Below are 15,413 nucleotides of genomic sequence, written 5' to 3' on the forward strand. Positions count from 1 at the left end.
CTAGAGAAAATACAAGAATGGCCAATAAGTACATGAAAGATATTCAACAGCATTAGTCAAATGCAAATTAAAACCACAGTGAGATACACTTCACACCCATTGGAGTGGCTATCCTAATAATTTTAAAAAGGCAGTAAGGTGAGGATGTGGAAAAACTGCAGTCCACAAGCCTCATGCACTGCCAGTGGGTATGTAAAATGGCGCAGCTACTTTGAAAAACAGTCTGGCAGTTTCTTTAAACAAGTTAAACATATATTCACCGTAACAACAAGCAATTCTACTCCTAGGTATCTACTCAAAATAAATGAAATCCTCACAAAGACTTGTACATAAATGTTTACAGCAGCATTATTCATAATAGAAATTACCCAAAATGTCTATCAACTGGTGAATGGATAAACAAAATATGCTATATCCATAGAATGAAATACTATCAGGTGATAAAAAGCAACAAAGTACATACATGTACTGCAACATGGATGAATCTCAAAAACATTATGCTAAGTGAAAGAAACCAGCTGCAAAGTCCCACTTGTATGATTTCATTAATACAAAATATACCAAAAAGTCAAATATAGAGAGAAAGAAAGCAAATCAGTCATTTCCTGAGGCTAGGGTGGGAAAGAGAACTGACTGCAAAAGAGTGCAAAGGATTTTGGGGGGTGAAGGGAATGTGCTAGAATTGGATTGGGGTGATAGTTGCACAGCTCGGTAAATATACTCAGTCATTGAATTATACGCTTAAAATGATGGATTTTATGATGTGTAAATAAGTCCTTAATAAAGATTTTTTTTAAAAATTATGACTTGGACAAGAATCAGTGTTATCATTGATGAAAGAAACTAAACTATTTTGAAGGGCAGTATGGCAGTGTCTACTAAGGCTTTAGATATATATACCCTTTGACTCTCCAGTATTCTCCTATGTATATATTTATATATGCTCATACTCTCCAATATATATACCCTTTGACTCTCCAATTTATCCTGTGTATATACTCATATAAGTGCACACAGATGGATGAACGAAGATCTTGAGTGAAGTAGTTTGAAATTCTAAAACCCCCCCAAATATTCTGAATGCCTATTATTAGAGTACTAGTTACATAAATAACACAAAATAAATTACTATGAAGAATTTTTTAAGGAATAAGGTAGTATTTAGGTACTGTTGTGTGTAAGATACATTGTTAAGTGGAAAAAAATAACCAAATTATGTTAACACGTATATGTTCCCACTTGTAAAATTATGTGTTTGTACATGCACAGAAAATGTCTGAAAACATAAACCCTAATACTTGTCTCTGAAGAGTAGAGTTGGGGGAGAAGGGAATAAAGATCTTTACTTCTAATTTATGTATACTTTTATACCATTTTAACTTTTCACAGATAACATGTATTACCCTTATAGAAACACAAATTTAAATGAATTAATAAAAAGCCACTAAAGAAAAAAGCAAGTTAAAAAAAGAGAAGCAGTTAGTTGGTCGCCACTTGAGGTTTAACAGTTAAATATATTTAAACTTTCTGATGTAGGAAAAAGGAGTGCTACATTATAGGTAACTTATAAATTTGCAAAAGAATTATCCCAATAGTCTCCGCTTTGGTGCAGTGCGGGGAAAAGTAGCTCTTAAAGGTTTCAGGATATGGTACAAGAGATTAAAAATGGCCAATTACTAGATAGCTCAATGATGTTACTGCTCTTAGAGGAATCATGGACAATTTTCCACATGCTGCTTATGGCGGCAATCTGTTCAGTATTGAACTGTTTTTCTCTGATGGAGGAATATAAAAAGGCCATCTTTGCTTTACTCCAAGTACATAACAGCAGGATAGTAATAGTAACAGTTTCTATTTACTGAGTGTCTACTCTGTGCTGGGTACTTTACATATATACGTTTTCTCTAATCCTCACATCAAGTCTGCAAAGTAGGAATTATTGTCCTCTTTTCCTCACTTGAGAAACAGGCTCAGAGAACTAAATTCCTTGCAGAAAGGTGCACAGAAAATAAGTGTTCATAGAGCTGGGTCTCCTTGCTATCAAAGCTGACACCCTTTCACCAAGGCTTGCAGCAAGATAGAGCGCTGTTAGAGAGAACATCTTTCATGATTTGAACAGCCAAGCAGTTTTACATCAAGGTTCAAATTCTTACCTGTTCATCTACCTCTTGAGAACTGTCAGCGTCAGTGCCGTTTGTTTCAAACTTTCCATTTGTGCCACTAAGAGATGAGCTGCTATCACTTACGCTACTTTCTGGGGTGCCTGTGACACTGTCACTAGCTGGCCGTGAGGACACAAAGAGGCTGATGTTATCAAAATCGTCATCACAGAACTTGTTCTCAGCATCCACCTTCTGCACTTTTGCAGGATTGTAGGGTTTTAAGAAGGAGGAATACACATATCCTTTTATAACTGGATAGGAAACAGAAAGAAAGAAAGAAAAAAACAAGGTCATTTGTGTACCCTCACCAAACATTTGTGTTTAGAGAAGCACAGAGTGGCCCGTGGGGAAATCTCCACCTGAAAAGAGGGGGTAGTTCTGTGCATTTTACGCAAAAAAAAAACCACCCTTACTTCCTGTGTCAACGAGCCACCTGCTGGTACTCCCTAGTGGATCTTTCTGTTCCATCACAGCCACCAATTCCCCTCCTAGAAGATTGATGTCATACTCTTGTGTAGCATTGCACTTCCGCTTTGCCTGGTAGAGTTCTTCTTTACTGTACGTGGACAGAAGTTTGGAGCGGTGAACATCGGTTTGACGTGGCACTTCAGGCTGGGAGAAGTAAGGAGACATTTTGGTTTACATAGATGTATAATAAAATCCTCACTGAACTGGTAAATACTCCTTCTTTGGAGATTTTTTTTTAATGTTGAAGCCATCCACTGATTCGGGATTATTTCAACACTAAGGCATTGTTGGAATTATTGTGAAGCATCCAGCTGAGTTCTGCAGTGAAAAATTCTCCAGTTAGCACATGAGGGCAGTGTTGCAGAGAGGAAAGAAAATCCAACTGAGCATAAGGAGGCAGAGGTTCTAATCCCTCTTGGATAGAACAATTTTTAATTTTTTGCCGTACGGTAGACAACCCCTTGTGTATTAAGCACTTGAAAAACACTATTTAATTAAGTAAATTGTATATATGCATGTCTTTTTCTGGGAAACAATATAAGTAAATTAGGCAGGAGTCAAAAGGCCTAGACCCCTCCCAGCTCTGCCTCTAGTGATTTTGAGAAAGCCACTTTATCTTCAGTGCCTGGGATTCCTTATCTAGAAAAATGAAGGAGTTGGACTACATGATTTTGCTCTATAAAATTCTATTCATTCATTCAGGAGATATTTATATCTGTTGTCAGGCACCATTTTAGCATCTTGGAATACGTCATGTATAAAACAGGCAAAAATCTAGGACCTTACAGAACTCATAGTATAGAAAGTAGAAATAGACAAGAAATCCTAAATATAATAGGTAGGTAAGTTACAGGATACTAGGATGAGATAAGTGATATGAAAAATAATACACTGTGATTTGAACAAGGAAAAGAAGTGATAGTCATTGTCACGAACCCTACCAAACTCACCAGAATTTGCACAGGCTTCTTCTTTTCAAAACTAAGTTTCCTCTCAATAAAGGTGGCACTGTTGTCCTTTACAAAATTAAGATTTTGAACCTCTTCTAGTACTCGATTCTGAATTTCAGAGATGCTCGAGGCCAGCAGTGGTACCTATAGGTAGAAATGATATGGCATTCTTCTCAGACAACTATTTAACCATATTAGATATTGAATGTAGTAGAGTTGTGACAAGCAAAGAAAGTGTAAGATAGCTCCACAGCAAGAGATTGGGACAATGTTAGAAGATTTAGATAAAAATGGTCTAAATAAACTTTTTTTAAAAAAAGTCTAATTTAGTTTGCTGTCTCTGGAAACCTCACTAAAATGATAGGGATAATTTTTTTTAAGGATCAAGCCTAAATAAAAGAACACAAGAGAAATAAAAAACACAATGGAATTTTGGAAGAAGGGCTCAGGAATTGATGGCAAGAGGGTCTTCCAATGTGGTAGGGTGGGATAGAGGGAAAGAGAAAGAAGCTAAAACAAGAAGCATCGGTCAAGAGCCTGTGGCAGCTTTAAAGCAAATCAGCAAATTCTTTGACATGCCTCTCCTCAGGAAGTGGAGTGGAGTCCATGCCCTCTCCCCTCAAAAGTGGGTGTTTTTTTTTAATTGCCTCCATGAGCAGAATGGAAATGAATGGAACGACAGAAGTGATGCTATCTGACTTTCAAGATTAGGCTAAAAAAGACTGTATAGCCTCTGCTGGTTTCTTTTGTGACACTCACTCTGGGAAACTTAATATTAACCATGGAAGAAGGCCAGTTGCACTGTGGCCGCCATATCAAAAGACCGTGTTGAAAGATCGGAGAAGGGTGAGAGGTCTATGGAGCCCCAACTGTCCTAGTCGCCAACTGTTTGAGTCTTCTGTCATCACCCCATCTCCCACCTCAGACATGGGCCTGAGGAAGTCTTCGAGATGACTCTAGCCCCAGCTATTATCAGACTACAACTTTATAAGGGACACTGAGAATGACTTCCTTGAGCCCAGTGAACATCCAGAACCATGAGAGACTATAGTAATAAATGACTATTGGTTGTTACATGCTGCCATATTTGGTGTAATTTGTTACGCAGCTATAGGCAACTGGAATCATCCAAATATCCTTCCATAGGAACAGGTTAATACACAAAGCTATACATACCATATGATTCCATTTTCATGAAATACAAACCAGGCATAACAGTCTACGATATATATGTAAGAAAAATGGTTACCTTTGAGGGACTGTAGCCAAGGAGTGGTCATGAGTGGCTCTTAAGGGGAACTGGAAAGGGCTAATGTCTAGATTTTGATGGTGGTTACACAGATGTATGTATTTGCAAATATTCATTGAGATGGGCACTTCAGACTGATGCACTTTACCATACATAAGTTATACTTCAATTTAAAAAGTTTAAAATAAGGAAATGATCAAGGAAATGCAAATCAAAACCATAATGAGATATCACTTCACACCCACTGGGATGGCTATAAAAAAAAAAAAAAAACTAAGGACAGGTAGATGTAAGGAATGGGAACCTCAGTTATCACTGTTGCGAATGTAAAATAGTGCGGCCACTTGGGAAAAGTCTGGCAGTTCTTGAAAAGGTTAAACACAAGAGTTAGCATATGATCCAGCAATTCTACTCCTAGATAAGTACCCAAAAGAAATGAAAACATACATCCACTAACATACATTCACTAAGATCTCAAATGTTCATAGCAGCAGTGTTCATAGTTGGCCAAAAGTGGAAATAACCCAAATGTCCATCCACTGGTGATGGATAAATAAAATGTGGCATATCTCTACAATGAAATATTATTTGTCAATAAAAAGAATTAAGTACCGAAACACGCCACAACATGGATGAAACTTGAAAACATTATGCTAAGTGAAAGAAGCCAGTCACAAAAAACCACATTTTATAGAATTCTATTTATATGAAATGTCCAGAATAGGTAAATCTATAGAGACAGAAAATAGATTGGTGATTGCCTAGGGCTGGGAGGTTGGGCAGAAATGTGGATTCACTGCTAATGGCACAGGGTTTATTTTGGGGGTGATGATGATGTTCCAAAATTGATCGTGGTGATGGCTGCACAACTCTTGTGAAAATACTAAAAACTGTGGAATCGCATACTTTAAATGGGTGGAATATATGGTATGTGAATGATATCTCAACAAAGTCGTTATCCAGAAAATAGGGGGTTGGTTGTACACTATTGTATAGCTATGCAGTAGACTAGTATGAAACTCTAGAAGAGAAAGCTCTCTGTGTACTGACATGGATGCATCCCCAGAAGGTTAAATTGCAGAATGCTGCCATAATTTCCTAGTTTTATATAGGAAAAATATATACAGAAAAATATATACATATTTGCACTTACTTCTAATGGCATGAAGAAACCATAAACGGATAAATTAGTAACAGTGGGGGTGGAGTCGGGGATGAGTCATTAGGGGACAGGAGTCTATGTGAGGCTGCTTATACATTTTTATGTAGTTTTGCCTTTTGAACCATATAAGTATAGCACCTGTTTATTCACCTTAATTTAATTCAAAGGATAAGCTAAAAGTTAATTAAATACACAGTGAAAAATAAAGTCAGGACAATTAATTTTCCTCCAAATGTTGCCCATTAAATATCTACCCAGCTGAATGAGAACTAATTGAAATGAGGGGCAAAGAAACCACACTGATTTTTTTAAGTTGATATTGGGTTGTAAATATCTTTCTTCTCCGTCAGGGAAATAGTCATAAAATCATATCCTAATGGAAAGCTAAATTACACACACGCGCGCGCACACACACACACACACCCTAGGCCTTTTTTTTTTTTTTTTTCCATAGAGGAAAACAGAAGCAAAAGTGACTGGTTTGACAGTTACCCTGTTTCTGTCATTACATTGAGATGGCCTTCTTTTAGGATCCATATCTTACACAGTCATGGTTAGCATTGGAGAACTGTTGAATAGGAAGAGAATACAAAATAAATATTGATAAACTTCAGCAAAGCATCAAGCAGGTGGAGCTACCCTGGCTTCACTGATGAGTGGAACAAAGCTAAAAGGTGTTTGGTATTCAAAGAGGAACCTCCAAAAAGAAATACACGTGTGCAAGTCACAACAAACCTGAACTAGGAAATTTTCCTATGGAGGAAAAAGAAAGAAATAGACTATATGACTGGCTTCAGTTAAAATACAGCCTCTGCCCCAGGCACACACATGCACCACACACATACCCACTGTGAACAGGGCCACTTGACATAGCTGTGGGTTTCTTTTCTTTTCTTTCTTTCTTTTTTTTTTTAATGTTTATCCATTTTTGCGAGGGGCGGGACACAAAGTCCAAAGCAGGCTCCAGGCTATGAGCTGACAGCACAGAGCCCAATGAGGGGCTCGAACTCCTGAACCCTGAGATCAAGACCTGAGCCGAAGTCAGGCACTTAACCGACTGAGCCACCTAGGCACCCCTTCATGGCTGTGGTTTCTAGTAGATCTCGCAGGCCAGGGTAGCAGGAGCTGGTACTGAGCTTACCGGTGCCACCGTGGAATAAACCTGCTGAGCCACAAGTGTCAGGTCCCCAAGGAGAGTGACGAAGCTACACAGACAGTTCCACAGAATCTTCCGGGCAGCCTGGTTGAACACCTGAAGCTCCTCCACAAGCTGTGCATTGAGGGCCTCATACTCCTTTTTGGCCAAGTCTGGCTCATCTCCTGCTGCCCGTCGTAGGTTGCTGTTGCAGTCCAGCAATTTGTCATAGCGCTTTTGGATGAGCTTCTGAGGCCCGGGGAACAAGGACAGCAGGGCTGACAGGGGCATCAGGACAAGCCTCTGTAAATGGGCTGCCTGCCAAAAGAGAAAAACAATGCTGTCACAGAGTAAGCAACAAGCAGTACATGTCCTGCACTATCACCAGTAGGCTTACGTCCTCCCTGAAGGAGCACAAAGAAAGGCAGGAAAGTATCGAGCCAAGTTAAGAGAGGATGTGATCTTTCTGTCTAGCTAAACCCGCTCAAGGACTTAAAAGAGGGACTCTAGGAGGAGGAATAGAGGAATACAAAAATTAAAGCCTGCACACCCAAAATACACTCAACCTTTCCCTCTACAGCCACTAGTTTTGTCATTGGTGTCATCTCCTTCAACTCTTTCTCTTCCCTTTCTTTCTAATCCCAGAGTCAAACTGAGCTACTCCAGCCCATGGGGTGGGAGGCAAACTCTAGTCTTTGACCCCTAAGACTGCAAATGACTCACCATATCATTTCCTTCCTTTGCAGGCAACAAAAGGAAGATAGTCTTAGAAGAGACTATATCCTGTTCCTCCCACATCTGTCTCAATTCCTTGGCTACCCTGGTAACTCATTGTGGGTAGTGGAATTGTATTCCCTATATAGATAAGTACCTCCTTATTATAGGTATTTTGCTCCTGTGATAGAAATGACAACAGAATTACTGCTTTCTCTTTAAATACATTGAAAGACTAAACTGATGCTGGTTTTGTTTTGTTTCTTAAATTGTTACATTGTTAGGTCTGAGTCATTGAAAATGAACTTCATGGGGCACCTGGTTTGTTCAGCAGGTTAAGCATCCAACTCTCGATTTTGGCTTAGGTCATAATCTCACAGTTCGTGAGATCAAGCCCCGTGTCGGGCTCTGTGCTGACAGCGTGGAGCCTGCTTGGGATTCTCTCTCTCCCTCTCTGCTCCTCCCCCTGCTCTCTCTCCCTCTTCTTCTGTCAAATAAATAAATAAAAAATAATTAAAAGAAAAGGAAAATGAACTTCATATTAGCCCCCAACCCCATGCCAGCTCCTGGGCACCCTGAATTTAATTTCTGATACTTCTCTTTCCTCCCCCTCTCTTCTGAAGTGCAAATAGTATCCTATCTGCTGACTGTAACTTTACCCTTTATCATATATGCTTGGGTTACATGATTATGTCATAGCAATTTGGAAGTAGGTTTCTCCTTTGTACCCTGAAAGATGTCCTAGGGAATCAGCATCTGAGCAGTAAACAGCCTCTGGTAACTTTGTCTGAACTCATGGGAAATCTACAGAGAGGGGAAACCAATCTCTTACTGGTACTAGCAATAGACTACACAGATTAAATTTGATGTCTAGTTTATAAGATAATCAATATACACCAGCAGACTATTTAATGAGTCCTTTGACTAAATGAAGGATCTGTTTACTGTTCTTGGATAAATTACTATATTTGTAACTTGACTGGATTCTACAGGTAATATAATTACAATATCACAACATAATTACTATATATATATATCCTGTGGACCGTAGACATAAACTGATTCACCCAGACGTAGGAATTATGGTTGGAACAAATAAGAATCAGATTTTCTTCTAATATTTTGTCCTATACAAAACATGTAGGCAAGTATTAGTCAAGGTTACATAAAAACAGGGCTCTGCCTTTAGATAGATTTTTGAGCTCTTATTAATATTTGGTTTTTTAAAAAGCTTAATATACTTTATTCATAAGTTAAAAAGTTACTTTTATATAGATGTCTCTCGATTATTTTTTTTTAATTTTTTTTTTCAACGTTTATTTATTTTTGGGACAGAGAGAGACAGAGCATGAACGGGGGAGGGGCAGAGAGAGAGGGAGACACAGAATTGGAAACAGGCTCCAGGCTCCGAGCCATCAGCCCAGAGCCTGACGCGGGGCTCGAACTCACAGACCGCGAGATCGTGACCTGGCTGAAGTCGGACGCTTAACGACTGCGCCACCCAGGCGCCCCTCGATTATTTTAATTTAGCCGAATTTATCATCTTGTGGTCTCATGCAAGGTGGAGAAGAACACTGCTCTTCTTTTATCAAATTCTGGACATGCTTGCTGAGGGAGAAGCTGTACACCCTGCTCTGACAGCTCAATAAATACTCATCGACTTAATACATTGGAATTAAGCTAAAGAGCAAACCCTTAAGGACTTTTCTAAAATGTATTCTCTGTAATTAAGCCCAGAAATTTATAAAGAACTAGCCACACTTTTTCCATTTCACATGCATCGGAAAAACTTCTCTCTTGCTCTCATATTTATCTCATCGATTGTCTTAATTCACATGTGATCCTGATTTTCCATTCCCCAGTGCCAGGAAAGAGAGATGCTTCTGAGTGTTTTTTTTCCCGGGGGGTGGGGTTGCATCATCTCCTAGGATTTGGAACTACTATGTGAGGGTATTCACTGGATGACTCGGGGGCATTACTGAGATCTAGAGCCTGCTACACCAGAAATGCTAAACATCCCCCAACACGAGGGCCTCAGTGAAGAACTGTGTGACCGCAAATGCCAATAATGCCAACATAAAATGCCACTTTCAAGGACCTTCAAGATGATGCAGAAATCTATTATAGCTTCTATATAATACTTGAAATGCTACTATGCTATATTAATACCTATGGGACAAAAGATACTAAATTAAAATTTGTATTACTCAAACTAATTTACCAGACAAATATTTTCTTGGCCTTAGCATGTTTTTATGATGCTCTAGCTATGTTTTATAATTCTTTATATTTTAAAGAACTCATAAAAAGCACATATTTTACTGCAGAACAGAAGTTGTATGACTCAAAGGTAAAATCCCTTTCTCAATAAGGCTTTACTTTACAATATATACTGTGTTAATAAAAGTCACATCTTCAGAGAGTATCATTGCTCCTCCTGAAAAGACTCTGGACTTTTCCAGAGACTCCTTTAAGAAAATCACAGCTTTCTGGGATGTCTGGGTGACTCATTGGTTAAGCGTCGGGCTTTGGATTTCGGCTTTGGCCATATCTCACGGTTCATGAGTTCAAGCCCCATGTCGGGCTCTGCACTGACAGTGCAGAACCTGCTTGGGATTCCCTGTCTCCCTCCCTCTCTGCCCCTCCCCTGTTCACACTCCCTCTCTCTCTCTGCTCTTTCTCTCAAAATAAATAAATAAATAAATAAATAAATAAATAAATAAATAAAACATTAAAAAAAAAAAATCACAGTGTTCCAACTTAATAAATTGATGACCTATCACATGCAGGCTTAAACTAAATGTTGACTTTAACATTTATTTATTTTTGAGAGCAGAGTGAGACAGAGCACAAGCAGGGGAGGAGGGGCAGAGAGAGAAGGAGACACAGAATCCGAAGCAGGCTCCAGGCTCTGAGCAAGTGTTCAGCACAGAGCCCGACACGGGGCTCGAACCCACGAACTGTGAGATCATGACCTGAGCCAAAGTCGGTCACCCAACCAACTGAGCCACCCAGGCGCCCCTAAATGTTGACTTTAAAAGCGACACAGACACTGACTACTCTTAGAAATACAGTCTGGGACGCTCTTAAATTTTGATTATAGTAAAATCTTCACTAATCCACTTTAAAATAGTTAATAATAATAATAATAATAATAATAATAATACCCTCCTATTTAAATCTATTAATTTTGACATTAGTGTTTGCTTTAGTGCATGTTTTTTCTAACTCTAGCAAAACAAATAAAAAGCAACTTTTCTTTTAACCCTGCTTTCTAATTTATCTGTGAATATAAATAACTTACAAAGTCACCACAGGGTTGTGGGGCGTTACTCGGGGTCTCTGAATGGCTCCTCTCCTCCTTATCTCTGTTGCAAGAGATGTCCTGGAGCTCCATTACACTCTGCAGCGCTAAGGGCATGGCATCCTGGAACCCAAGAACAAAGTCACAAAATGGGCAAAGTTCTGAAGTTCAGTACATTTAAATGTGCCGCAAGTGTGCACTTCATCATTATAACCCTCCATTACCACCGAGGGATAAATAGAAAAAAAAGGAAGGAAAAATTTCATGAATGCTCTGTACGATGAATGAGACTACTTGTAACAATCTATTTTCTTACTTTCCCTCTGTCACTTCCTCATACTGCTCTGTATGACACCTTCTTTCTTAAGGGGACTCCATCTTAAGTTCCCTCATTGGCCATTATTCAGCATTCAGTTCTTACAGATCCCTTATTTTAGAAGTCATTTCTCTTTGATTTATGTCTTCAGCTTTCTTTAGAGAATGTAATGCTGTCTTTAAAAGAAGATGTTCATGTTTTGGTTGAATCAGCTAGTGGAAACAGAAGACTTTCCTGCAGATGTTCCCAAGATACATTTACTTCATGAAATGTATAAGAAGGACAGGTTCCCAGTGCTCTCTGGCTGTTATAATTAAGTTTTAGTTTTCTTTTCACATAAAGCAGAGCTTTAGGAAGAGATTAGCAAAACTGGTGGTAAAATCAAGCTTTGTGTCAATTAATAAATGAGAAAAGATTGTGGCTTGTTGGGTACTTAACATAGAACCTGTCTCCAAATCATAATGCCTGTTAACATAATCCTCTGTTGGTATGATAATTTATCTAGCTTCCAAAAATAGATATCCAAGATAAAAACTGGGAAATGGGAAGGGGGTCATTTTTTAACTGAGTTACATGTAATTCTACTAGCTGTCTATGTCTCAAAGTCAAGACCATTATCAAGATGTTGAGGACACTATGTCTTCTTTATGAGATCAATTCTTTCTCTACTGAATATAATTATACTGCACTTCAATGGGTTTGGTTAAGTCAGTGATTCTCAACAAGGGCAGGAAAACCTCCTGAGGGACTGGAAATTTGGGGGGGGGGGTATTTTTGTCTTCTACTATGGTTGTTTGGGAACATTTGCATATTGTAGTTCTTAGTATTTTGTTAGAGTTTATTTTCTTTTACATAAACCTACCTACCTTGGGTTGAATTACTGGTGAATTTCATTCAGAACTGTAAAGGGAGCATTATGAAACACTGGTTATAAAATAAATAGAGGTGCTCAGTTCATCCAGAGTTGTGTGATCACATGTCCTTTCTTAAGTTGGCTTCTCAGAAGGTTACAGCTAAATTTGAGACCCAGTTTCTGTGGTTTTTATATGGCCTTTATGTTATGTACTTTTCACTCTGTAACTTCTCTAATTTCATTTTATGCCCCCTCTTTGATTTCCTTTTTTCTTTCAGTCCTACTTTTAAATTTGCAAATATGTGTTCTAGGTACTAGAAAGGGATGTGTTAGTATAATACAACAAATAAAGAAAATTTCTGCTAAATTCATTTTGCATTAATGAATTCATCTCAATTGTAAGGAAAGCATGCTGATGGCCCAGCACCACGTGGTCAAGCATCATGTGAGCACATGTTCCACAACATGGCGACTTCGATTGGGAGAAGAAATGGGGCAGGTAAGGGAACAAAGAGCAAAATCTAAATGTTTCTACTGGCTTCCCTCACCTGCAGTTGGCAGCCTCCCAAATCTGATACAATGAATTTTATCATATAAATTCGATCATATAAACAAATGAACATTCACATTTACTCTTTGTAATAACCATGGACATTAAGATCTTCTTATAGAAACTTCAAAAACAGTTGTCTCACCTACCTGTATGTGTTGAAGACAGAGCGAAATGTTCTTCACACAATGCCTCACCGTCTTTTCTAAAGATCTAAATAGCTTTTCTTCCCTATTAAAGGTATTGTCTTTTACCTAAAATAGAGATGAAATTATTTCTATAACTCAAACAAATCTGGTGTTTTGAAAAAATAGCATGGACTGTATTAGCCTAGCACATGATAAAAAAAAACCAAAAACTCCTTGTTGAGATGAAAACCGTTCATGTCATGCTGACCGTCTCAGCACGGCACTTGCTGTGTACCAGCACACAGCACGACTGATGTTCAATTAGTGGAGCAAAGTCACATGGTGAGGTTAATCTGCTCTCAGCTTTCACATAGCTTCTTCATCTATGCGATGGTAGCTGTAGGAGGTAAAACTTTTCTCTGCAGTTTTTAATGGCATATATTATGTATGTACTTAAATTATGCTACATTTGTGTGTTCGTAAAATAATTAATAGACAAGGCATTTGGAGTTACCTATAAATAAGGGTAGAACCTGAGAAGAAACATGGGGGAAGGGAAGCGGGGGTGGGGGGATGAGGAGTGGGGGTGGTTAGGGTTAAAACCTTGTGAAACAAAGACCCTTGTCTATAGTCAGGGGCATTCACTTTCGAATGCCCCCTCTCTGTAAAGAGAGCTTTCATACTATTCTTATTTTCTCATACTCTAACAAACTTTTGCCTGCTGCTCATTTTATTCTGCGTCCACCTCTTTATTCTTCGAAGCGGCAAGACAGGGAATCCAGATATTAAGGTAAAAAATCCCACAACAGTAGTAACCATAGCTGTTCTCTGTTCATAGGTTTGTTGATTTAAGATGGTTGACCTTAGAACTGAATGTATAGAAAATGGTTTCATTTTTATTTTATTTTTAAACCCCTTAATATTATTTATCTAGAAAGCTTTTGATTAAATGGGCAGTTCTTTGTAATGCACACAACATTCAGTACCCCCTAGCTTAGGATCTCTATGCTCTAACCCCATTTGATGTAAAGAACAATATGCCAGGGCAGATTATTTTAAATGCAATTTTCAAGGACCCATTGCCAGCTATTTTATTTTGTGTATCTTGGCTGGGATCCAGATGATTCAAAAATAAGAGATTCCAAGGATCACAGTATGAGAAATATTGCCCAATTTTATGTTCCTATACCCAAGTCTTTTTCATGCTACTTTATTTTGCTGGAATATGCTGCTGTCCTTTTTTTGCCTTGCAGAATTCTGTTTAATTTTCTTAAGGACTCAACTGTCACCCCTTCTGTGAATCCCCCCTTGAATTCCTATTCTTTCCACTGTAGAAAATTAATTGCTCCCCCATGTGCTCTCACAGCTCTAGTTAATTATTTAAGTGATTCTCTCCACTGATGAATTACAAGCATTTGAGATTAAGTATTTTTTTCTTAATAATAATAATAATAATAATGATAATAATAATAGCTAACATTTATTAAACACCATATTCCAGACACTGTGCTTAAAACCTGTCTTCCATTTTTCTCATTTTAATTCTTATATAACTCAGTGGCCTAGGTGCCACTATTAATCCCATTTTAGAGATAAAGAAATAGAAGCTTGAGAGGTGTGGCAGATATAGTTGATGTTCCCTGTCGTCCTTTTGCTGATAGGATCTGCATCCTAGGTTAAGTGGGACATGTGGCTGCTCTTTCCAGACTCCCCTGCAGCTGGCTCTGCCCTTTGTAACTGGTTTGGGCAAATAGGATGTGAGCTAAAGGATGTGTTTCATTTATGAATTTTGGCCTTGTAACATTGTCCTTGAGACTTGACTGAAGACACAGCAGTGACCCAGCTTCAACCAAGCCAATGAAGACAGTATGTTTAGGGGAAGGCACAGCACAAAACTGGGGATAACCGGGTTCCTAAAGAAATTTGTGCAGCAGAGCTCATCTGAATTCACATCTCAGGACTATGGTAAGAGAGAGACATAAATGACTATCTGGCCTAAGCTACTTTGGTTTGGAATCTTTTTGTGTTAGAAGCTTGGCCTTTACCCTAAATAATATAGGAAGTTAAAGAAATGTACTCATGTTAATAAGTAGAGCCAGGATTCAAACCCAAGGAGTCCGAGTGCAGAATTTCTTTGTATTCCCAATCTCTAACATAGTGTCTGGTACATAGTTCAATACATGTGTGATGAATTGAATGGAATCTTCCTCTTGGGTAATAGTTTTATACCCTAACTCCACCAAATATTTCACTTGAGCTGCTGACAAGTGCAAAATTGACTGATTTGAGATTTATCTCTTCCGCAGTTCAGCCTATGCAGCTGATTTTCTGATTAACAGTGAAATGCTTCATTGCTGACAGGACATCTTCTCAAAAGATTAAGGGGAAAATCTAATTAATGTCCCTTCAGGCCACTTTACCT

At 38.5% G+C, this 15,413-nt stretch overlaps 1 protein-coding gene across 2 annotated transcripts in view; it reads right to left on the minus strand.

Annotated features, from left to right (window-relative positions):
- ARHGEF38 (Rho guanine nucleotide exchange factor 38) overlaps window positions 1-15,413 on the minus strand; it is a 131,406-nt gene that overhangs the window by 10,661 nt on the left and 105,332 nt on the right. For both annotated transcript variants that reach the window (XM_045056035.1, XM_003985118.5), the window contains 6 exons: window positions 13,013-13,117; window positions 11,145-11,267; window positions 7,133-7,444; window positions 3,581-3,724; window positions 2,576-2,774; window positions 2,154-2,413 (listed from right to left, as the gene is read on the minus strand). In XM_045056035.1, the coding sequence (XP_044911970.1) occupies window positions 2,154-2,413; window positions 2,576-2,774; window positions 3,581-3,724; window positions 7,133-7,444; window positions 11,145-11,267; window positions 13,013-13,117 (1,143 nt within the window). The remainder of the gene's footprint in view (window positions 1-2,153; window positions 2,414-2,575; window positions 2,775-3,580; window positions 3,725-7,132; window positions 7,445-11,144; window positions 11,268-13,012; window positions 13,118-15,413) is intronic.

This window comes from Felis catus, chromosome B1 (genome assembly GCF_018350175.1).
Source record: "Felis catus isolate Fca126 chromosome B1, F.catus_Fca126_mat1.0, whole genome shotgun sequence".
In the NCBI taxonomy this organism is placed as follows: domain Eukaryota; kingdom Metazoa; phylum Chordata; class Mammalia; order Carnivora; family Felidae; genus Felis; species Felis catus.